The sequence below is a fragment of the Martes martes genome (assembly GCF_963455335.1).
Source record: "Martes martes genome assembly, chromosome: 13".
NCBI lineage: Eukaryota > Metazoa > Chordata > Mammalia > Carnivora > Mustelidae > Martes > Martes martes.
Window position 1 is genome coordinate 87,470,401 of NC_137901.1, and position 24,615 is coordinate 87,495,015.

At 49.1% G+C, this 24,615-nt stretch overlaps 1 protein-coding gene across 1 annotated transcript in view; it reads left to right on the forward strand.

Annotated features, from left to right (window-relative positions):
* The window catches only part of DNAH10 (dynein axonemal heavy chain 10), a 132,296-nt gene that overhangs the window by 55,339 nt on the left and 52,342 nt on the right, over positions 1–24,615 (forward strand). The window contains exons 28-41 of the mRNA XM_080821641.1: positions 309–431; positions 2,738–2,971; positions 5,069–5,292; positions 8,902–9,171; positions 9,281–9,464; positions 10,842–10,976; positions 12,011–12,163; positions 13,987–14,175; positions 16,149–16,295; positions 16,861–17,052; positions 18,570–18,688; positions 21,011–21,169; positions 22,201–22,336; positions 23,495–23,617. Coding sequence (XP_080677767.1) covers positions 309–431; positions 2,738–2,971; positions 5,069–5,292; positions 8,902–9,171; positions 9,281–9,464; positions 10,842–10,976; positions 12,011–12,163; positions 13,987–14,175; positions 16,149–16,295; positions 16,861–17,052; positions 18,570–18,688; positions 21,011–21,169; positions 22,201–22,336; positions 23,495–23,617 — 2,388 coding nt within the window. The remainder of the gene's footprint in view (positions 1–308; positions 432–2,737; positions 2,972–5,068; positions 5,293–8,901; positions 9,172–9,280; positions 9,465–10,841; positions 10,977–12,010; positions 12,164–13,986; positions 14,176–16,148; positions 16,296–16,860; positions 17,053–18,569; positions 18,689–21,010; positions 21,170–22,200; positions 22,337–23,494; positions 23,618–24,615) is intronic.

Sequence of the window (24,615 nt, forward strand, 5' to 3'; positions counted from 1 at the left end):
GTCTGGGCTTTTTAAAAACAATCTGTCCTTTGTTCCTCTGGGTAACAGGGCTCCCACCCCTGCTCACAACCAGAAGTTTCTTCCTTGTTCTGGGCCGGTGCAGAGAGTTTTCTTTTGCTTTTGTGTGCGGCTTTGTATCTTAGCATACTTAGCTATGATTTCTCTAACATTCTTGTATATTTGGAAAAGAGTGTGCGCACCCGCTCTGTGGTCTTGCCTGGGGTCTCCCGCGCCGCTGCACATCTTTCCTGTCTTAGGTGGGAGTTTGCCCTCCACACCCGTGCTGACTTTGCATTGTGCACTTCCAGATTTGGATGTTGGTTCAGAGGAAATGGATGTATCTTGAAAGCATTTTTATTGGTGGAGATATCCGCTCACAGCTTCCCGATGAGGCGAAGAAGTTTGACAACATCGATAGAATATTTAAAAGGGCAAGTGACCGGCTTCTGTTTTAGTTGTGAGAGGACAGTGATTTGAGATACGTTTACTTATGTTTCTGCTTGTAGTATTTTGTCTATTAAGTAGCTTCTGAATTTTTTTAAGTTTCTTTATTCCTTTTTAAGTAACCTCCACACCCAACATGGGGCTCGAACTCAGGGCCCTGAGATCAAGAGCTGCACACTTCACTGTCTGAGCCAGCCCAGGCGCCCCTAATTCTGAATTTTTAAATCATTACATAGGACCTTCATCTGTTCAGTTAAGATTTCTGTTTGGTTTCGAGCCACCTGGCACATGGCACTGAAATTTTTTATATTGCTTTTTCATTATAAAAGTAATACTTGCTGGGGCGTCTGGGTGGCTCAGTGGGTTAAGCCTCTGCATTGGGCTCGGGTCATGATCCCAGGGTCCTGGGATCGAGTCCCGCATCGGGCTCTCTACTCAGCAGGGAGCCTGCTTCCCTCTCTCTCTCTGCCTGCCTCTCTACTTGTGATCTCTCTCTGTCAAATAAATAAAATCATAAAAACGAACAGTAATATGTGCTTAAAAAGCTTTGAAAATGTAGAAAGGTTGGAAAAAAAAAGTATCTTCCAGAGTTCTGTGACCTTGATGTGACCACTTTAGTGTGATGTATATTTCTTTAGTCTTTCTTTTTTTTTTTTCTGTGCCCAAGGGTTAAAAAAACACAATGACAGTGATGTTTTATATAATTTCCTCTTCTAATTTTCTTTTAATATTCTGAGAAAGGTATTTCGTATTATGACACCCGAGAAAAGATTCTGGTGGCTTTATAAAACGTCGCAGTGACTGGCTGGACGTTACTTTACTTGATTGCTGTAATGAAACCTCTCGTTCTAAGAGGAATTGTTTGCTTTCATCCATCATGTGCAGGCACGTGCCTCCTGCCTGTTCCACATTTACGATGAATATTTCATGAGACACTGGTGGAAAGTAAATTGCCCGTAAAGGAGTATTGCCCGTTTTAAAGTCCTTCCCGGAAAGGGTTGCGCCGGTCACTGCTGCCCCTGGCCATTAGTGGCGCGAGGGTCCCAACCCGGAGCCACCTGCCCTGGAAGCAGGGGTGCCTCAGTGGTGTCGTGCTCTCTCTCGTTAGAGGGGCTGGTTTGCATTTGGGTCTCCTTTATCCATGAGAGCTGATGATATTTCCTTATCATTTGCGTAAGCTTTTTTAAAAACTTAAAATCATACAATGGATATTTATTATCGAAGAATTAAGAAACTATTTTTTTAAAGATTTTATTTATTTATTTGACAGAGATCACAAGTAGGCAGAGAGGCAGACAGAGAGAGAGGGGGGAAGCAGGCTCCCTGCCGAGCAGAGAGCCCGATATGGAACTCGATCCCAGGACCCTAGAATCACAACCTGAGCCGAAGGCAGGGGCTTTAACCCACTGAGCCACCCAGGCACCCTGAATTAAGAAACTATTAAAAAGAGCAAAAAACCCCCCTAGAATCCCACAGCCCAGATAACCATTTTGATAGGTCAATTGCCATCTTTCCAGAACTTGTTCATTCCTGTGTAAACACGTAAATAAGAATTATAAGTAAATATTCCACAAGGTAATATCATTCTTACCCATGTGATGATTTTAAAAAAATTAATGGCTTTGGCACGTATCTCTATGCATAAACATGGAAAGGATCACTTTCAGCCACAGACGGACCCAGGTTCCTGTGGTTGGATGTTGGGGACATTTCCCTCACCGTCCCCTCCGTGTGCCACCGTGGTGAAGAGTGCTGGAGGGACAGTCCCGGGACACACTTGTGGCCCAGAGTGGAGCTTCCGGCTTCATTCGCCCCGGGAAGGGTGACTGAGGGCTCCCATGTGCGGACACTGTTGCTGGCCCCCAGGGCACCTCAGTGAGCCAGAGAGGTTAAGAATCACCGCCCCAAAGGCTGCCCTTCTTTTTTTTTTTTTTTTTTTAAGATTTTATTTATTTATTTGACAGAGATCACAAGTGGGCAGAGAGGCAGGCAGAGAGAGAGAGGGGGAAGCAAGCTCCCCGCTGAGCAGAGAGCCCCATGCGGGGCTCGATCCCAGGACCCTCTGAGACCATGACCTGAGCCGAAGGCAGAGGCTTAACCCACTGATCCACCCAGGCGCCCCAAGGGCTGACCTTCTAATGGGAGGGTGAACCCATTAACATCAGAAATAAGTAAATTATCTCCAGCACGCTGGGAGGTGCTAGGGACCCTAAGGCCGCGTTGGCCCCCCCCCCGAAGAGGCTATGGTTTGGGCTTGTGTTGGTCATGAGTGTCCCCTCTTGCCCTCATCCAGATCATGGCCGAGACCTTGAAGGACCCGGTGATCAAGAGATGCTGTGAGGCCCCCAACCGCCTGGCCGACTTGCAGCACATCAGCAAGGGGCTCGAGAAATGCCAGAAGAGCCTGAACGACTACTTAGACTCCAAGAGAAACGCTTTCCCCAGGTTCTTCTTCCTTTCCGACGACGAGCTGCTCAGCATCCTGGGGAGTAGCGACCCGCTCTGTGTCCAGGAGCACATGATCAAGGTGGGCCCCCGCGATCGCCCGCCCTCCCGCCCGCCCGCGCTCCAGGGGCGGCTGCCCATGCGGCTCCTCCCAGGTCTCCGCACGGGAGGCTTATGCCCCGAGGCCCGGTGCTGGGAAACGCTGCTGGGCTTTGATCGGAAACGTCACTCTGATGAAGTCTGCGGAGTCTGAAACTGTACGAAGATTCCATTGTTATTTGCCGCTCTTTTTCTAAAGTCCAAAAACAAACACTAAGAAGCAGAGGGTGACACTGGATGGGGCTTCCGCATGTGGACTCTGGAGCCAGGTTGACTGGGTTCAAATCCTGGCTCTGCACAGACCTGCGGTGTGACTTTTGACTAGTTACCTAACTTCTCTGGGGCTTGTTCTTTCCTTCTTTCTTTCCCTCCTTGCTTCCTTCCTCTTTTTCTCTCTCTCTTTGCTTCAGTTTTATGTATTTATTTGAGAGAGAGCCAGCCAGAGGGAGAGGGAGAAGCAGACTCCCCACTGAGCAGAGCTCGGCATGGGGCTCGATCCCAGGACTCCGACATCATGCCCTGCGCCGAAGGCAGCCACTTAACCGACTGAGCCACCCAGGCATCCCCGGGCATTGGTTTCTTATCTGTAAGTGGGGATAACCCCAAGACTTACCTGCTTCAGTGGAGTTTTTATTAAGAGTAAATGAGTTTGTGGGGCGCCTGGGTGGCTCAGTGGGTTAAGCATCTGCCTTCGGCTCAGGTCATGATCTCGGGGTCCTGGGATCGAGCCCCATGCCAGGCTCTCTGCTCAGCGGGGAGCCTGTATCTCCTTCTGCCTGCCACTCTCTCTGTCCCTCCCTCCCTCTCTCCCTCTCTTTTTGTGAAACAAAGCTATAGGGTTGCCACACTCTTTGCCCCGCTCCCTATCTCAGCTCCCCCTCCCCTTTCGGGAGGCAGCCACTATCAGGATTTGGTTGGGATTCCTTCCAGTTTGCATCCTTGGACACAAACGTGTGCATGTTTGTGAACAATACTGAGCAGCAGGAGACAACAGACAAAACTGTCTCTGGTGGTAGCCAGCCAGAGCATGGCCAGAAGGAATCTTCCAGGAGCAGGTCAAAACTCTATGTTTAGTATCCGCCTGGGGCAGGGGCTCCCAGCCTTGACAGGGTCGCGAGTTGGGCCGGATGCTGCTGTGTGTGTGCATGTGTGTGCTGGGGGCCGGGGACGCTCTCTGGCATCCCTGGCCTCTACCCACTAGAAGCCAGGAGCATCGCTCTCCAGTTAAGACCAGAACTCTCTCCTGACGTTGCCTCGTGCCCCCCTGGGGACCCAATCATTTGTGGTTTTAAATCGGGGTCGTAGAAGAAGCATGCCCTTCTTCCAAACAAGCAAAGCATTTGGGATCGAGCACAGAGCTCCATACTTTCCCTTTAGTTAACGCTGATGTCCTTCTTAAAGCTAAAATTCACGTCTCTGGGTCGTAGGTATTCCTTTCTCAAAGGAGAGTTTTATATTTCGTTCAGAATTTCGTTCAGATATTTGACGGTTTTAGAAAAATGTGTGTTAGAAGTACTTCATTTACCCGTAGCCCCCTTTTGCAAACCTCTGGTTTTACCCTTTAAAGCCTATTGTCCCGAAAACAGGGTCCTGAAAGACTCATTTTTCTGAACAGCAATCCGACCAGGATCAGTGACGATTGGCAACAGACGGCCCGTGTTTTATGTGCTGGCGGCCTCTCTCGCACGTTGTTTGATTTGACCCTTCCAACCTCATCTTGGAAGTGCCATAATTATGTCTATTTTGGGCCAAGAGAGAAGCCGCCGCGTGCCCCAGGTCACCCAGAAGGGTGGGGATCCCAGCACACGTCGAACTCGTCAGCCCCGCGGTGTTGAATCACCAGGCTGCCCTGCGTCTCCTCCGCCCAGACCCCTCTCCCCACCCGCGAATGCCCTAGAACCCCAGATGTGGGCAGGGAGTGCGTCGTCTTTTCCTTTCTTGCTTTTTAACCCCAGACCTTTGCACAGTGCGGGGTAGACGCGGGCGCCCAGCGTGCGCCCCTGTTTGGTGCTCGCGTCCTGGTGGCTCCCCCGTGCGACCAAGGTCCGTGTCACCGGGCGGATGTCCCGCTGTGTTGCAGATGTACGACAACATCGCTCTGCTGAGGTTTCAGGACGGGGAGAATGGAGAGAAGCTGGTGTCTGCCATGATCTCAGCAGAAGGAGAGGTCATGGAGTTCCGCAAGGTCATCCGGGCCGAGGGGCGCGTGGAGGACTGGATGACGGCGGTGTTGAACGAAATGCGGAGGACCAACCGGCTGATCACCAAAGAGGCCATCTTTAGATACTGTGAAGACAGAAGCAGGTAGGGTAGCGACTGGGAACGCAGGTTGCTTTCTCATACCGATAGTCCTAATGGATGAATGAATACTTGCCGCTTGGAGTAGACCAGGCGATGCTCTGAATGAAATTTTCTTTCCTTGCAATAGTTAAGTTGGCCCATACCTTGTCTGTCTTTCAAGGATCACCTAATTCAGGACTTTTCCCATCCAAGTACTAACCAGGCCCGACCCTGCTTAGCTTCCGAGGTCAGGAGTGTTCACAGTGGTATGGCCGTAGACAAATTCAGGACTTCTCAAAAGGTGGTGGTATCAGGGCCCCCCCCCCCCAGGGAGCTTGTTAGAAATGCAGATGCCTGGGCCCTCCCCCAAATCCGCTCCGTCCAGAAACTCTGGGGGTGGGTCCCTCTGTGTATTTTGTAAGCCCCTCCCCGGGGAGTCTTTTTTTTTTTTTTTTAAGATTTTATTTACTTATTTGACAGTGAGAGACACAGCGAGAGAGGGAACACAAGCAGGGGGAGTGGGGGAGGGAGAAGCAGACTTCCTGCTGAGCAGGGAGCCGGATGCGGGGCTCGATCCCAGGACCCTGAGATCATGACCTGAGCTGAAGGCAGAGGCTTACGAGACTGAGCCACCCAGGCGCCCCCTCCCTGGGGATTCTGAGCCGACCACTGACCCGGTGACCCAATGGAAACCCGGTGTTGGGGAGGGTTCATCTGTGTGTGGGTTAAGGAGTAAAGTCGTTCTAAAATATTAAGCAATTTCAATCGTGCCTTGATTTTTGTGGCCCGAGAAGCATCTAGGCTTCGAGCTGAGCCTGAGCCAGGCTTTACCGCACACGCTTGGCTGCAAACTACATAAAGCATCTTCGGATGTCGAGTTCTATCCGGCTTAGATTCCCAGGAAGAGACTCGGTGGGATCTTTATGCAGACACAGAACCTCCATTATTATTTTCAGATTGCTATCCTTTTGATTTTACATGCTGTCTTTTTGGTTTCATGCACTGGAAACATCCAGTTTAGTAACTTATTAGAGAATAGCCTTGAATTTGGATGATTGTGATCCTTCTTTTTTTTTTTTTAGGTACCGTAAGGATTGGTTTATATCCTTCTGTAGTCAGGTACATACAGATCTCAGTGGTGTGTGGGTGAACTGGCTTTCTGAAAAAAGGAAAAAAAGAAAGCTTTGACTCAGTTCACCGGTGCTCATGGTAGAAGGACTCCCACCCCGGCTGATGTCAGGGTCCCCAGTGGAATAATGACAAGTGGTCTGAACGCCAGCCTGCAGAATTCTTGAATATTTGACCGGGAACTCTCGTGAACGGGGAGGAGATGTGTCTGGCACGTTATCAGTTATATTCGTGGGCTGAGCCGTTATTTTTCAGGCTCCTGCTCTGAACTAATCCCCGTGTTGGATGCTCTTCCAAAAGCTGAACTAGACAGATAAATCGCGGCCCCCAGGAGTAGCGATCGCTGCGTGTTCTGAAGCCTCCTTAATGCTCCCAGATCAGATGAATTTTACACCGACGCCAGTTTCAGCTATGTCATAGCTACCACTTTGCTGGGGGATTGCTGTGTGTCGCAGGGTGTGGTCAGTAGGAGACGGAGTAAGGGAAGGCTCCCCAAAGTGTCTGCGGCACCCCCTCCTCCTCAAATGTCCCTCCTCCTCACAGGACCACTATTGTGTCTAACGAAAGGCAGGAGTAGTTGAAATGAACATAATGGTTTGTTTGAACAGACACATTTTGGCCTCACCGAGAAGACAGGCCCAGGGGTATGCAGCCCCAGAAGGCACCCAGTGTCCTGGAATTTGCCAGACATCATCATGTTTGTCTAAGCTCTGTGCTGAGTCACTTTTTCTCTGGTCAAGTTTGCTTCTGCTTCTCCTGATTTCTGACTTCCTAGACCCCTCATCACCTTCATTTTCTCTCTCTAGTGTGTAGGGATCACAACCATAAATAGTATTTAGGTTTTTAGGGGACACCAGTTTTAAAACAAGATGGCAAAGCCTAATCTTTTCATTGTTTTAAATACCCTTTTAAATTTATTTTGCCATTAATTGTATGTCATCAAAGTAATGGCTAGTAATTCATGGTCATTTTTCCTGGATTGGAACTTAAGAGTTCTGGGTCCATCATTTTTCAAGTAAATAGAAAAACAAAATAAAACCAAAAACCAAAAACCAAAACCTTGCCCTAAATGTATCTCAAGGCATGTATCTTCTCAGCTTTGGAACTCCAAATGGCCAATAAACATCTGAAAAGAGGAGAGCTGTTGCTAGTCTTGGGGATCTGAAAATTAGCAGATTAGATACTGTCCCCCCACCCCTTTCAGACTGGCAAAAAAAATTTAAAAAGCGATAATACCTAGTGCTTGAGAGCATGCGGTGAGAAGGGCAGGGCTATGCATTGCTGGTGGGATAAGGATTGCTACAACCTTTAAAAGCAATTCGATCTTTTCTATTAAAATAATCTACTCAAAGAGTGCTCTCTACTTAGGCCTGGTTGTTTTACCTTTTGGGATTCTGTTCTGCAAGCCTAGAAGCAACTCTGACTCATCAGGTTAGATGGAGAACCAGGTTTGTCCGCCTCAGCCCTGCTGTCATTTGGGGCTGGATAATGCTTTGCTGTGGGAGACCAGAGTGACTTGGGGGATGGTTAGCACCATCTGCAGCCCCTGCCACCCCCCAGCTGTGACAACCGAAAACGTCTCCGGACATCGCCAAGTGGTGTAGAGGGATGTTTCCTGCAGTATTATTTGTGTTGACAAAGGAACCGGAAGAAGCTTAACTAGATATCAGTAGGGCAACTGCAGCAGCCTCGGACTCCAGAGTACCATGCCAACCAAGACTGGGTTACCCTGTATCCATGGACCCAGAGGCTTGCTGCCTAGAAGTCTAAAGTGGGACAGTCAAGGCGCAGAGTACCCTGTTTTGTCTGCTGACATTTTTGGAGGAACAGCCACCGCAGCCCCTCCTCCCCCTGCATGTGTGTCACTTTGGTCAGGCGTGCGTGGGAGAGAAAAGAGGAGTGAGTAACACCCGGGAAGCTGCAACTAGGCAAATGGGCGGGGTGGTCCGAGATGATGAAATTTGTTGGAATTTAAAAATGTAAAAATTCTTATTCTATGCCCATAGTATTGGGTTCCTCTGCAAACCTGTCCAGGCATATTTTATTTTATTTTATTTTTTTTTTATTTTTTAAAGATGTTATTTATTATTTATTTGACAGACAGAGATCACAAGTAGGCAGAGAGGCAGGCAGAGAGAGAGGAAGGGAAGCAGGCTCCCCGCTGAGCAGAGAGCCCGATGCGGGGCTCGATCCCAGGACCCTGGGATCATGACCTGAGCCGAAAGCAGAGGCTTTAACCCACTGAGCCACCCAGGCGCCCCTGTCCAGGCATATTTTAAAAAGGACCTAGCATCTTCCTACATCGTCCCCTCGAACGTTCTCACGTGTGCGTGCCATCATCCTGCTGTTTTCCTGTCCAGCTGGAAGAGTTACTGCCTTTCGCTGACCTGGAGCCCTCCCTGGGCCTCCCCTGTTCCAGATCAAAGAAACCCATTCTTACGGGGACTGTCGTCCGGCGCCAGTCCCTGGAGAACAGATCTCGAACAGGCGTGCTTTCTCCTTTAGGGTCGACTGGATGCTCCTGTACCAGGGGATGGTGGTGCTGGCCGCCTGCCAGGTGTGGTGGACCTGGGAGGTGGAGGACGTCTTCCACGAAGTGCAGAAAGGGGAGAAGCAGGCCATGAAGGAGTATGGCAAGAAAATGCACCGGCAGATCGACGAGCTGGTCACTCGGATCACCATGCCCTTGAGCAAAAACGACAGAAAGAAATACAACACGGCCCTCATCATCGACGTGCACGCTAGGGATATAGTTGACTCTTTCATAAGAGGCAGGTAGGGACTCCCGGGGGCCCCGGCGTGTCACAGTGTGTGTCACCCACCCGGCGTGGCCTCGCGGTTTCTCCGACCTCCTCTCCTGCCTCTCCCCTCCCCTCCCTTCCAGCATTCTCGAGGCCCGGGAGTTTGAGTGGGAGAGTCAGCTGCGGTTCTACTGGGACCGGGAGCCGGACGAGCTGAACATCCGTCAGTGCACGGGCACCTTCAGCTACGGCTATGAGTACATGGGTCTGAACGGGAGGCTGGTCATCACGCCGCTCACAGACCGGATCTACCTGACTCTCACTCAGGTGACTGGCCACCCAGACCGCGCGCTTATCAGCGGCCCCTGGTTCTGGGTTGCTCTCCAAGTGTGATTGGGTTGCCTGCAGACACCACACTGGGTTGACTGGTGTCCCTTCTTCCCGATTCGTGTCCTCTCGGAACCTCACGATGTGACCTTCTTTGGAAATAAGCTCTTTGTCCATTTAATTAGGGAAGGATTGGGAACATCCTGGATTAGGGTCCCCAGATCCTCTGACTGGTGTCCCTGTGAGAAGAGGATGCAGAGGGACAGGAAAGGCGACATTAAGTTGGGGGCAGGGGTTGGAGCGAGGTGGCCCCGCGCCAAGGAAGGCTTGCAGCCACCAGAGCCAAGAACCCCCCTCGAAGCTTTGGAGGGAGCTCGGCCCTGCCGACAGCTCGATTTCAGACTCCCGGCCCTCAGTGCCGTGAACAAATGCATTTCTGTTGTTTTCAGCCCCCCGCTGGGTGGGAATCTCCTAGGGCAGCCCCAGGCAACCAGTGCTGGGAGCAAGGGACACCACTGTTCAAAATCTGTAAACGAGTTTGAACCCGGAGCAGGACCTACCTGCCACCTTCTGGGATGAGGCCGCCGCCGGTTCAGGCGGCTCCTAACTCGGCCCTCAGGCTTACCAGTTTGCTGAAAGCGCTCACAGAACTCAGCAAAGCCCTTGAGGTCCTAACTGTGGTTTATCCGAGCAAAGGGATACAGGTCAAAGCCCGCAGCAGGAGGTGGGTGGGGGGAGCAGGCTGGGGCCCGCACTTCCCGGTCGCGGTGTCCTCGTGCAGACAGCGTTGTCCCTTGCGGCAGCCGTGTGGCCGCGGGCAGCGGGCATTACCACGCGGCAAGCTCGGCGGGGATGCGGGTGTGGGGCTTCCGGCGGGGACTGGTCATGCGGAAACGACCGATGGCTTGCACGGCTGACTGTGGCTTCCAGCCCCTCCAGAAAGTCAAGCTGATGGCACGTGGCCCGACGTCACGGTCCTCAGGCCGTTCCACGGGCTTTGAGATCAACTCCTAGAATCTGGAGACACAGGGCCGGAACTTTCCGTGGGGAGGGCTAACCCTGTATGGCACAGATGTGCGTGTGTGCGCCGGCCTCGTCTCTGGGAACCACTGGGGCCTCGTCCTCAGGGTCGGCACCTGGTCCAGCGTGTCGCTTAGTCCTCGGTACACTGGTCCCCGTATCATGGCATGGGGTGGGGGAGGGAGCAGTAGAGGTCAATGGAAAAACAGAAATGTTACAAAATAGCGACTGTCAGGTGAGTGTGGACATGTCCATTGTCACGTGTGTACCGCGCATATATTGTCAGGGTTTGGGAAACAGCACCTCTTTCCTTAGGTGACTCAGACCACATAGACTTTGCATCTGGCTCCTTCACAGGCGCTGTCCATGTACCTGGGGGGCGCCCCTGCGGGCCCAGCTGGTACCGGCAAGACTGAGACTACCAAGGACCTGGCCAAAGCCCTGGGCTTGCTCTGTGTTGTGACCAACTGCGGGGAAGGCATGGACTACAAGGTACGGCGGAGAGCTGAACGCGGGACGTGGGGGGAGGCACCGCGGCCCACGCCCCTCTGGAGACCGCTGGGAGGAGAGAGGGCAGAGGAAAGCCTTCCACCTTGAGTCTCAGAACTCACCGTGTCTGCGTTGTCAGCAGCATGTGGAGCAAAGGTCGCAAACTGAAAGGCCACCAGAGCTGCCTAGGTTTCTGTTAAGTGAGGACAGCGGCAGGTGCAGACAGTAGGGGGCGCTGAGGAGCGAGGTGAGGCCGCGGCTGGCGGGAGCGCCACTTCCTAACTGTGGTTAAGCTTAAGTGTTACCACCCAGGAAAATGGACCCGCCGTGGCTAGATTTTCCAAACTGTCTATCTATCTCCCTTCCTTCCTTAGATTTTATTTATCTATTTGACAAAGATCACAAGTAGGCAGAGAGGGAGGCAGAGAGAGGAGGAAGCAGGCTCCCCGCTGAGCAGAGAGCCCGATGCCGGGCTCGATCCCAGGACACTGGGATTGTGACCTGAGCCCAAGGCAGAGGCTTAACCCACTGAGCCACCCAGGTGCCCCGATTTTCCAGTATTTCCAGAGGAGCCAGAACTCTGGAGTTTTCCGTGAAAGTCCTTCACTTTGTAAAGTCCTGTGAATGGGAGAGCTGGCCCATGAGGGTCCCGCCAGTCTTGCCAGAAAGATCCATGAGTGGGGCGGTTGGTCGGCTGCCTCTCTGCCAACCTGATGTTCACTCGCTGTTTTAATTTAGGCAATTTATCTGCAAATGTCTCATGTGCAATTTCATTTCATTTCATTTTATTATTTATTTAAGATTTTATTTATTTGACAGAATGAGAGAGGAAACACAAGCAGGGGGAGCGGGAGCGGGAGCAGCAGGCTTCCTGCTGAGCAGGGAGCCTGATGCGAGACTCGATCCCAGGACCCTGAGATCATGACCTGAGTCGAAGGCAGAGGCTTAACCCACTGAGCCACCAAGGCACCCCATGTGCGATTTTAAAGATAAAAATTGCTCTTGTGCTTTTCCCCCCCACCTCCCATTCACGCTAGGCCATTGGGAAGATTTTCTCTGGCCTCGCCCAGTGTGGGGCTTGGGGCTGCTTTGATGAGTTTAACCGAATCGACGCGTCTGTGCTGTCAGTCATCTCGTCTCAGATCCAGACGATCCGAAATGCCCTGATCCACCAGCTCACCACGTTCCAGGTGAGCACGAGTGAGGGCCGCCCCGTCCCCTTCTCCAGGCTGGAAGTTCGGCCGCGCGACTTTAGAAATCTCAGATGATGATTTGACAGATTTTTGCTTTCCAATCGAGATGGTTGGGTTTCCCCCAAATTATCAGGCTCTTGGGGAATCAGGGACGGCAGTGTTCTAGAACGTCAAGTGAATTCCAGACAGAGAAGTAGTAGTAGCTATCGACAGGTGAGGCAGCATTCTCATGGGATGGACGGAGCCCCCATTAAAGGAAAAAAATATTCTGGGTCACTTCCAAAGGCAGCGTTGGGGATCAGTGGTCCATTCAGTTAAAATGCCTTTTGATAGCTGTTATCACACAAACACAAAATATTGCCTTCCTACCTCGTCAAGTTAGGGGATTAAAACGAGCAGCATTTTTAATGAAGAGGCAGATTTGAGAAGTTTTTAGCGCTCTCCGATCTGTGTCCATCCGAGGACGTATTTGTAAACCTGAGCTGAGGAGGGCAGGTCAGAATTTGGAGAAACACGATCTTACTACATAATTTAGATAGCCCAGAAGTGGGTTCTCTGACCAAAGGGACCAGAGTGGCTGGGCCACGTCCCTGCCCTGGGGCCCCCTGGGACCCTAACGTGCTCTGCTGCCCCCCCACCCCCCTGTGCCCTGCATTTTGTCACCCTTATGCCACTCACCCTGCAGACACCTCACATGTGTCCCTGTCTGCCTGAAACTGTCCTTCCTTCCTTTGTGCCTGAAAATGCCTTTTTATCCTCCAAGGCCCTACAGAGCCTCATTGAGAAGTTCAGCCTGCAGATTTGGGTTGAGCTGGTGGGGATGGGCTCGCGGGAGCCTCCGAGGCCCTGGCGTCCCGCCTGCTTTTCTCCCAGACCTCAGTGCGGCTCACCGTTAAGAGATAACGTAACCTTGATCCCATTAAACATTTTTAGGATTCCCATAAAGGCTTTGGGTGCGTTTTCTTTTAATGGGTTCTTCTGAACTATTTTAGGGCCGGGCTTACTGCTTCTGAGGGAAGGAAATTGAGCCTGCAGTGCATTCAGGTTTCTAGAAGCTTTTTTTTTTTTTTTAAAGATTTTATTTATTTGTCAGAGAGAGCACAAGTAGGGGGAGATGCAGGCAGAGGGAGAAGCAGCCTCCCTGCTGAGCAAGGAGCCCGATGCAGGACTCCATCCCAGGATCCTGGGATCATGACCTGAACCGAAGGCAGACGCTTAACTGACTGAGCCCCCCCAGGCGTCTCTAGAAGTTGTGTTTGTAAGAGCAGGCCAGTCCATCATCTCCAGAAGGCAATTGAGACCCCACATGGATATCAGGGGGCGGGTGAGGGTGGTCTCATTGTGGGCTTGGGAGACAGAACAGTGGCCTCCTTCCTTGGGGAGCGTCAGTGACCTGCTGGGTGGCCCTCTTGTCACTGAGGCAGTCTGTGCCTCATAAAAACACTGTTTTCTATCTGGTGGACCAGTGAAAGAAACAAAATAGTAAAATCTTAGAGAAAGAAATGGGGACAGGTGAAACTGGCTAAAGAAACTCAAAATATAGGGGCGTCTGGGACAGCCCCAGGCTGCGCTCCTGCCCAGCATCGGCCACTTGTCAAGCGTACAGATCCTGGCTTCGGATCAGAGTTGGGTGTGGGTGTGCAGGGCTCGCTATCTAGAACACTCGGGTCATATGCACGAGGACTCTGCGTTTAACTCCTGGAAATGGACCGGAGTCAGACGGTGGCCTCTGCCGCAGACCCATGGAGACGAACAGCCCCGTGGCGCCCCCGGCCCCCTGTCCCCAGTGGTAACCCTCTTCCTTTCCAATCGTCCTCCAGTTTGAAGGGCAGGAGATCTCCCTGGACCCGAAGATGGGCATCTTCATCACCATGAACCCAGGCTACGCGGGCCGCACAGAGCTGCCCGAGTCGGTGAAGGCCCTCTTCAGGCCCGTGGTGGTGATCGTGCCCGACCTGCAGCAGATCTGCGAGATCATGCTCTTCTCCGAGGGCTTCCTCTGGGCCAAGGTGAGGCCTCCTTAGCGCCCGGCTCGGCCCGGCCCTCCCACTGCCAGGAGACAGTGGCACTTGGGAAGTTTGCGCTCAGACCAGGCACTTGGGAAGTTTGCATTCTGTGTGGTTTAATTTTTTCTTTCTTTCTTTCTTTTCTTTTTTCTTTTTTTTTTTTAACTTTGTCTCTCTCCTCCTGTGTCTTTTTAAAACTGTCAGTCTTATTTTCAAGTAATTTGACTCCCCAGAAGTGGCAGCAGTAGTGCAGAGTTCCACCTGCCCCTCCCCCGGCCTCCCCCCACGATGACATCTTATACCCTCCAAGGCAGGCTGTCAGAGTGATGAGGGCACAGTGCTGTCAGCTCAGGTACAAGCTTTATCTGGATTCCATCAGATGTTCTATCCTCTCTCTCTCTGGTGTATATGTAGAATTCTAGAACATTTTGTCGCCTGTGTGCTGTAACCAGAGCCACAATCAGGATGCAGAACTGGGCCATCACCACAAAGAAAGTCCTTCCTGTCATTCCCTGGTCATCCCCCTGGCTCCCACCCCGGCCCAGACTCCTGGCAACCCCCTGCCATTCTCAGTCATGACAACCGGTCACTTCGAGAATGTTCTGTACATGGAATCATACGTATGTAACCCTCCTTGATGGGCTTCCTTCACTTAGCCTCATACCACGTGCACACACGCTCCCAATGTCCTTTATCATCTTTTAAAATATGTATAAAAAAGTATGCTCCTGTATTTTCTTAGAAGGTTCTGAAAAATGTACAAAATAGCAAATACTTTCCACACAAAGGGTTGTGAGGTTTCTTTGCTGTAATTTTTTTTTAAGATTTTATTTTTAAAGATTTTATTTTTATTTTATTTTATTTGACAGAGATCACCAGTAGGCAGAGAGGCAGGCAGAGAGAGAGGAGGAAGCAGGCTCCCCGCTGAGCAGAGAGTCTGATGTGGGGCTCGATCCCAGGATCCTGGGATCATGACCTGAGCTGAAGGCAGAGGCTTTAACCCGCTGAGCCTCCCAGCTGCCCCCATAATTTTTTTTTTAAAAGGCTCTTACTCCTCGCACATTGTCCAGATTTTGAAGATTTTATTTATTCATCTGACAGAGAGAGACCACAAGCAGGCAGAGAGGCAGGCAGAGAGAGAGAGGAGGAAGCAGGCTCCCTGCTGAGCAGAGAGCCCGATGCGGGGCTCGATCCCAGGACCCTGAGATCATGACCTGAGCTGAAGGCAGAGGCTTAACCCACTGAGCCACCCAGGCGCCCCCATTGTCCAGATTTTGAATAGGAGTGTTGGGATCTCTGATTCTTAGTCCCCACGCCATCCTTAGGGAGCAGCAGGCTCCCTTGAATCCTGGTGGCTACATCAGTAGTCTACGAGGGGCTGACTCGTCTTGAAAGATGAGTTGCAAGAGAAGCTTTTTTTTTTTTTAAAGATTTTATTTATTTATTTGAGAGAAACAGAGCACGAGTGAGCATGAGTTGTGGGGGAAGGGCAGAGGGAGAGGGAGAAGCTGGCTCCCTGCTAGGCAGGGAGAGGGAGCCCTACGTGGGGCTCGATCCCAGGTCCCCGAGATCATGACCTGAGCTGAAGGCAGACGCTTAACCGACTGAGCCCCCCAGGTGCCACCAGGAGAAGATTTAATATCTTCAGGTCCAAATAAACAGGAAGCACATTTTTAGAGTGTGATTGCTATGATTTTAAAAAGTCGAATGGGTTCTATTCTTTAAACGAAGCCATTGAAGATCTTCCTCACCTTACCAAGAGAGTTCCTCAAATTTTGGTAAGACCTGCATTCTTTGAATTTTTGAAGATCTCCCCCCTCCCCCACCCCCAAGGTCTTGCCTTTAGAGGCAAGGTCTGTTTGCTAATGGAGCAGTTGCTTCTGAACAGCTTCATGTCCATTTTCTTTGTAGAATGATGTCCTGTTGCTTTCGGGTCATTTTCTTTCTCTGCTTTTCGTTGTTTTTGATCCCAAAAGACCCTGGCCAAAAAGATGACCGTCCTCTATAAGCTGGCCCGGGAGCAGCTCTCCAAGCAACACCACTATGATTTTGGACTGAGAGCCCTGAAGTCCGTGTTGGTCATGGCTGGAGAGCTGAAGAGAGGCTCTTCTGACCTTCAAGAGGTAAGGGGGCCGCGCACGCCCGCGTCCGCCAGGGCCTCATGCGGTTCATGGGCGGCGAACAAGTGTGGGGATGAGATGACGGGCTACGCTATCGTCCCCCCTGGAAGGCTTTGGTCTTCACTGTCACTTCATTTGGTTGCTGGCCTTGATTAGGTCTCTTATTTATTATTATTATTATTTTTCAATTTGACTAATTACCATAGGTCAAGTTGAAGGTCTTCACAGCACCAGTTTCTGAGGCTTCAGTGGTAATAACCAGTTCACAATTGCAGGAAGGTGGGGTGGAGGGGTGGGGATCAACCCCGTTCTCAGGAAGACATGAGCATATTTCGGGTATTTTTTTTTTTTTTCCTGTTTTGCCGTAAAAGCACGGGGCTTACTCCAAAGCTGACCTCGGCCGCTCTGTGGTCCCCAGGCTCCCCTGGTTCTCTAGCCTCTGTACTCGCAACGCTGTATGGCTTATATTTTATATAAAGCTTCGTTTTCTATTTCATAAGAGGATTTCTAGACTAGTCCCCGGGTCTTTCGGAAATATCTCCGAAGGCGTCTCTTGCGTCCCGTCCAGGATGTGGTGCTGATGAGGGCCCTTCGAGACATGAATCTGCCCAAGTTCGTCTTTGAGGACGTCCCTCTCTTCCTTGGTTTGATTTCCGACCTGTTTCCTGGACTAGACTGCCCGCGTGTCCGCTACCCCCATTTTAACGACGCCGTGCGGCAGGTCCTGGAGGAGGGCGGCTACGTCGTCTTACCTGTCCAGGTAAATGGGTGCACGGGCGTCATCTGGGTCCTTCCTGGTTGAAAAAATTGAATGTGGTAAAATCCACCCAACATTTACCATCTTAAAAGCATTTTTCCCTGACTTTTTCTTTTTATTGTGCTAAAGTACCCGTAACAGAAATCTCCATCTTACCCGTTTTCTGTACCGTTCAGCTGGGTGAAGTATATTATCACCGTGGAAGAGATCTCCAGAACACCTCCATCCTGCAAAACCGACACTCTGTCCCCATAAACCGGCAACTCCCCAGCCCCTCCCCAGCCCCCGGTCCTCACCTGCCTCTCCCCGCCACCCGCTTTCTGTCCCTATGAATCTGACTCCTCTCTCCTCTGGGGACCTCATGTAAGTGACACCTTGCGGCCTTCGTCCTTTTCTGACCGGCTTATTTCACTCGGCGTGTTTTCATGGTTCGTCCATGTTTTAGCAGGCGTCAGAATCACCTTCCTTTTTGAGGCCCAGTCATGTTCCGCAGCATGGACATACCGCCCTCCGGCTGTTTTTGGTATAACGTGATGACTCAAGTGTTTCGTTTTGGGGTCCCACCATCTCATGCTCTCTCCCCACCCCACCTTTTTCTTTCTCCACAGTCCCACTTAGAAGAAAAATTAAATTAGATGTTACTGATAAGATTCTGATCGTCTGAAGTCTGTAAGGTTGTATATGTTGTCCATAAGCCAAAAATTACTGCCAGCGTGTTCCGCTGATGGTATAAATGCCTAAGCCTGCAGGACCAGAGTGGCCGCCTCTGGTCGGGCTGTCTCAGGACATCAGGCTCCCTCGAGGCCTGGGGCTGGGGCAGCAGGTACCGGTCACCGACCAGAGAGCTCGCTGCACCTTTCCTGACCCTGATGTTTTTTTCCTCTGGTGGTTTAGAAAGGGAATGTGAAATGGTGTGGCGGCGACGGAAAAGCAGTCCGGCAGTTCCCCAAGACGTTAATCGTAGAGTTATGTACCCCCCAGGGGGAATGAGAACATAGGTCCACGTAAGAACTCCTACACGATGTCTGGGTAAGAGCCCAGAAATAGAAGCCATGCAAATGCTCATCCACGGGTGAATAAAGCAGAGGTGATCTGTCCACACAATGGAGTAGTCCTTGGCCACAAAAAAGAAATCTGTTCTGACCCACGGATGGACGCTGAGAACATGTGAAGCGAGAGCAGCCTGATGCCAAGGCCTGCAGATCCTGTGATCTGTGTGATTCTGTTCATGTCATTCCATTTACGTACGGAGACGGCACAGGTCCACGGACACGGAAAGCCGATGAGCGGCCCCAGCGGCTCGGGGCGGGGCTGGGAAGAGAGGACAAATGAATGCAGAGTTTTGGGGATGGGGGCGGGGATGAAAATGTTTTAAAATTGAACATGGTCACGCTGCGCATCCTAAGACCCGCTGAACCGCACACTCAGAATGGGCAGATTATATGGTGTGTGGACTATAGCTCAACAAAGCTGTTTTTAAAAAAAAAATTTTACCCCAGCTGCCAATGGTTGCCCTACAGGTGGATAAAGTGGTCCAGATGTTCGAGACCATGTTAACCCGCCACACGACCATGGTGGTTGGGCCCACCGGAGGGGGCAAGTCCGTGGTCATCAATGCTCTGTGTCAGGCCCAGACCAAGTGAGTATAACCCCGAGGGGAGGGGGTTGCCAGGGTGGTTTCCCGGTCAGGGTGGTGGTGGTATCACGGAGCCCCACTTTGCTTTCTTAATTCCTGGGAGATAAAATTTGTCTTAAAACACTGCCTTTTAAAAGAAAAAAAAATATTTATTTATTTATAGAACAGGGGGAGGGGCAGGGGAGAGGAGGAGAGAGAGTCTTAAGCAGACTTTGCTGAGTGTGGACCCTGACGCAGGGCTCGATCCCACAACTCTGAGATTGTGACCTGAGCCGAAACCCAAGTCAGATGCTTAACCGACTGAGCCACCCAAGTGCCCCAAACACTGCATTTTTTTTTTAAATTATGAAAGCAAAAAGTTAATTCATGTTTGAAACTACATATAGCCCCCCCCCCCCCGCCAAAGAAGACATTTTCAATCCAGGTGTAATCCAGTTTAAAAGGAACACAAAATATTTTTAATACATTGGATGCAAGTGGCCACCAGTTATTTTCACGACCCAGTCATCTTCAGAATCGCATACAACAGAAAAAGAGAGAAGGGGGGGAGGACCCATTACACGGGCTCAGTATTCAGTTCTGAATGCTGAAATCTGGACACATCAGTGTCCTAAACCCCATGTTAGACTCAGAGCGTCTCTCCTTGTTTCACTGCTGATTGGTGAATTTAGAAGGCAAAACGGTGACCCTTTTGTGCCTCAGACTGGACGAGGCTTATCTGTGAGAGGAGGGTTTCACAAACAAGCTTATAAGGATATTTTGAAAATTAACTTGTTAAGTTGTATTTCTTTTTATTTTATTTTATTTATTTATTTGACAGAAAGAGATCATAAGTAGGCAGAGAGGCAGGCAGAGGGAGAAGGGGAAGCAAGCTCCCTGCTGAGCAGAGAGCCGGATGCGGGGCTCGATCCCAGGAACCTAGGATCATGACCCGAGCCGAAAGCAGAGGCTTTAACCCACTGAGCCACCCAGGCGCCCCTTAAGTTGTATTTCTTGGCGTTAGGTTGCCCCTTCCGAGTAAGTGGGGGCACTCAGCCTTATGCAGCCATTTTACGGGATCAGAGTGGCCCAAAACAGTGTCATCCCTGCAAAAGACTTATTATTCCCAGCCCAGTGGGAGCAGTGCTGCTCCAAGGGAAAGGGACCTCACACTCCTAATACAGAATATTCTGAAGACCTGTAGTGAGTCGTAGTGCCTACCCTTACACCGAGATGGATTTTCTGACTTCTCACTTTTCTCTCAAGCAAGAACTCGGTTCCAGAAAGACTTCCCTGTATGGTAATATTCCAGCAAAAACCTAAATCAAGCCTTATAATCTTTGTGACTTTAACATTTCTAGATAGTCTATAAAGCTAATGAGTAAGTTACTGTCATTTTTTTTTTCTTATGTCTTCCTATGTTTCTTATGAGAAAACCAAGGGACGGTGACTTACTGATTTCAAATGGGTTGTGCCATAGCCATCCTGCCTTTTATTATTTTTTTAAATAAATATTTTACTTGAAAGACAGAGAAAGCGGCAAAGGGAGGAGCAGAGAGCCCAATGTGGGGCTCGATCCCAAGACCCTGGGATCATGACCTGAGCTGCAGGCAGACGCTTAACCCACTGAGCCACCCAGGCACTCCTGCCCTTTATTCTTTAATTAATTAATTGTTAGGTAATTGATAGAGTTATCATATACACGTGTGTATATGCATGCCATCATTATTTTTATTTACTTAGTTAATTATGAACTTGTGTGAAGTCCAGTTTTCTGTAGATGAATTAATCCCATGGCGTTGCAGGAATTTACAGGCATTATGGTGTCAAATGCCCTGTCTACATGATTTATGAAGTCAGCAACGCAGAACAGATACCCTATGAATATGGGAAATTGAACATCAGTAGTCCAAGGGTGTGTTACGTTGTCCTGGATGACTGTTATCTCCTATAAACTAATTATGAAACAGTCACATAAATTGTCATAGGCATGAATACGTAACTTAGCTTCTCGATGCCCCCAAAAGGCCAAGCTGTGTTTTCAGTTCAGGCCTCACTTTTGTTGGGGCCACATTTTCGGTGAAACATGGTTCCCTTGATTTAATATAAGCCATTAACAGTCAGTGGGAAGCCCAGGGCAGAGTTTGGGTGGAGTGTGTTGTGTTTTGTTTTGTTTTATTTTAATTCGATTAGCCAACATAAAGTACAACATTAGTTTCAGATGTGTGGCTTGCATTTTAAATTCTGGATTGGATCCAAAACATCAAATCCCCATCTAGGTGCCACAGACTTTCCTAATACGTTCAGGCCACCTGGACCACAGCTGAAGCCTCTTCTTTGATTTAGGCTTGGGCTGGTGACCAAGTTATACATCCTGAATCCCAAAGCCGTGAGTGTCATAGAGCTTTATGGCATCCTGGACCCCACTACCCGAGACTGGACGGATGGGGTGCTGTCAAACATCTTCAGGGAGATCAATAGGCCAACAGATAAGAAGGAGCGAAAGTGAGTACCTTTGTGAGTAGGAGAGCCTGTGTTAGCTCATGTTAATTACCTCAATGTTGTGGATAAAAAAGGCCAATGTACCATATTGTAGTTTCATGCACGGATGTCCACAGACTTAGAGTCAGATGTCAAGGGCCCTGTTCACAAATTGCCTGGTGGGATCTTAGTTCTCTATGTGTTACCTCTGTCTCCTCGACTGGGAGGATGCTCTCCCCTCTGTAAGGATACCCGTCATTGGAGAAGGGCCCACCTGGATGATCCAAGATGCTGTCATCTTGAGATCCTTAATTACATCAGCAAAGACCACCCCACCCCCACAAATAAGGTCCCATCACTAGTTCGGATGGACCTATCTTTTGGGGGCCACCATTCAACCTGTTGCTCATGGGTATACGAAATACTTCCCTTTTCCCTTAAACTTACCGTGAGAACAGTCAGTGTCCAAACCAGTGGTAGCTAGCCATTGATACTCAGTCTCAGTTTTAAGAAAAGAATGAGGCCGTGGTACCTTCTGTCTCCGTGAACAGCTGCGACTGCACTTCCACAGACCGTTCCCACGCGGGAATGCAGGTCTGTGCTTCAGCCCTCCAGGCTGCAACAGAAGCAAGACATCCAGACTTTAGTGTGATGTTTCTTTATCCTTAAATGTTGCTGACTCAGTTTTTATAAAAGATTATTTATTGGAGGGGGAGAGAGAGAGCACGAGTGGAGGGGCAGAGGGAGAGAATCTCCAAGCATATTTCCCACTGAGCGCCGAGCCTGAAGTGGGACCTGAGCTCAGGACCCAGGAGACCATGACCTGAGCACAACCCAAGCGTTGGGTGCTCAACCAAACAAGCCACGCAGGGACTCGAACTCAGTTTTTATGTTGGCTCTTTTTCTTTTTGTCCCCTATTTGATTTTATGGGTCCAACCTCAGGACCAAGTTGGGTGCTCTGTCACAGGTCCTGGTGTCAAAACCCTGGGAAAAAGACATCAGCATGAATGGGGAGTTTCCATGGGAAAGCTTGGCTTACTTTTCTTTGCTGCAGGTATATTTTATTTGATGGTGATGTGGATGCTCTGTGGGTGGAAAACATGAATTCTGTGATGGATGACAACAAGCTGTTGACGTTGGCCAATGGTGAGCGCATTCGGCTTCAAGCACATTGTGCTCTGCTCTTTGAGGCAAGTAGTGACGAAGATGAATTTTTAGTATGTTTTTCTTTTAGTTAAAAGTCTAGTTGTTCATTCAATTGGTAATAAATATAGGTGACTAAAGAAAACCCACATGGTGCAGAAGAGTTTTTATGCTGAGTACAACTCCGTACTCTCCCTACTCCTTTTATCCCTCTTTATTGAACCCCAGCGGTAACTAGTTTTCACTTTTGTGTTATTTCATCTGGTCATTATCCTAGTGTCTGTAAATAACACACTTCGCATGCTCTTCCTTCCTTTATCAAGTTAACAGAGTATCTGTGCTATGACTGCTATGAAAGTGAGAGTTCATCTCTCATACCACTAGCTCACTCCCCTCCTCGGAATACTATATCACTAAATCCATTAAATCAGTAAACAGTATTTGCATTATTATGAATATGGAAATATTTACTTTAGTGCCATCTAGTATACTGTTATTATGTTCTCTCTTTTAGAGCCTTTTATTTTTTGGCGTGGGGCTTGTAGTTGCCTTCTTTTTTCTCTTGCACTATTTGTCTTTAACTTTTCATTTATTTTTTTCAAACTTTGTATCCTATCTTTTGAACCTGTTTCATAGCATTGGCCTTGAGACTTGCTTTCACTTTGGCTTACTGTCAATGCTGTTTTTAACTTGGCCTGTAAAATTTGCCGATGCCTGAGTATTTGTGCATATTGTTCTTATTGGTTGACTGAACTGTGTCTTTTCATAGAGATGTGTGTTAATATTGCTGGTTTAGATGCATGCATATTAAATTTTATACTACCCAATCTCAACTATGTTTTTAAAAAATGAAGAAGAAAGAGTGAGAGGAGAACACTCCAAAACAATGTTTGTTTCTTGGTGTTGGGATTTTGGATAACTTATTTTCTTCTCTATAGTTTTCTATTTTTGTCAGGTAGTCTAAAGTGTAGTAATTTTCACATTAGTTTATAGTAAAAGAAAACTTAAAAAGGCGCTACATCAGAATGTATAATCTTCCCAAGATAAACTTAAGTGTTCAATTAGAAGCCTCATGAAAGCTATGTTAATCTTGGTATGACTGGGTTTTACGCAGTTGAAAAAACTTTGCACAAAGCAAAGGCTTTTAAACATGCAGTCCAGTTGTTTATATCTGCAGACGTGACTGATTTTCTTTATTTCTCCAGGTTGGAGATTTGCAGTATGCCTCTCCTGCAACTGTGTCTCGATGTGGAATGGTTTATGTGGATCCTAAAAACTTGAAATATCAACCATTCTGGAAAAAATGGGTTAATGAAATACAAAACAAGGTGGAAATTCTTTCTAAAATGAACTTAAAAGTTTTTAGTACTATTGACTAGTAGGATAAACATAATCCAGAGGGATGTTGGCTGTGAAAGCCATGACCTTGACCTTGATCTTAAGCACTTAATGTTATCAATAAATTGGATAAAAACATGGAAGATACACTTAGGAGATTTCCAGATAATTCTATAGCTAGTGGGATAGGTAATGATTTTGATAGTCTAGATCAGGGGTTGACAGTTTTTTCTGTAAAGGGGTAGAGTAAATATTTTAAGGTCTGTGGGTCATATGGTTTCTTTTCCAGCTACTCGACTGTGCCATTGTGGCATGAAAGCAGCCACCATATGTGAGTGGGCATATCTATGTACCAATAAAACTTTATTTACAGAAAGAGGTGGCAGACCAGATTTGGCTTGTGGGTTGTAGTTGGAAATCCTGGTCCAGCAAGGCCCACCTATTGAGAGACTTATCTCTAGAAGGGCCCAGCTTTTGCTTACTTGGATGTATGTGGTGTGTGAAGGACCTAGCTTGTCAAGTAATAAAGTTCTGATAGTTTTAGTTCACTTCAAATCCTGTCGTGTGTCACGTGGCTGCTAAAATGTGTATTGTTGTAACAAAAGCCTTCGTTAAATAGTGCAGAGTGGGAACCTGGGTGGCTCAGTGGGTTAAGCCTCTGCCTTCGGCTCAGGTCATGATCCCAGGGTCCTGGGACTGAGTCCCGCATTGGGCTCTCTGCTCAGTAGGGAGTCTGCTTCTCCCTCTGACCTGTCTCCTCTCATGCTCCTTCTCTCTCTCTCAAATAAATAAATAAAATCTTTAAGGGAAAAAAAAAAAGGTCCAGAGACAGGTGTGACAGTCATGTGAAGGTTGTGAGGCCCACACGCATGTGACCTTTTGACCACACCCAGGACACCATGACCGTATTTTCAAAGTGACACAGGGCGTATCACTAGAATGGCCATTAGGCTGATGTCAAATTGGAAGCCAGGGCATAATTATGCCA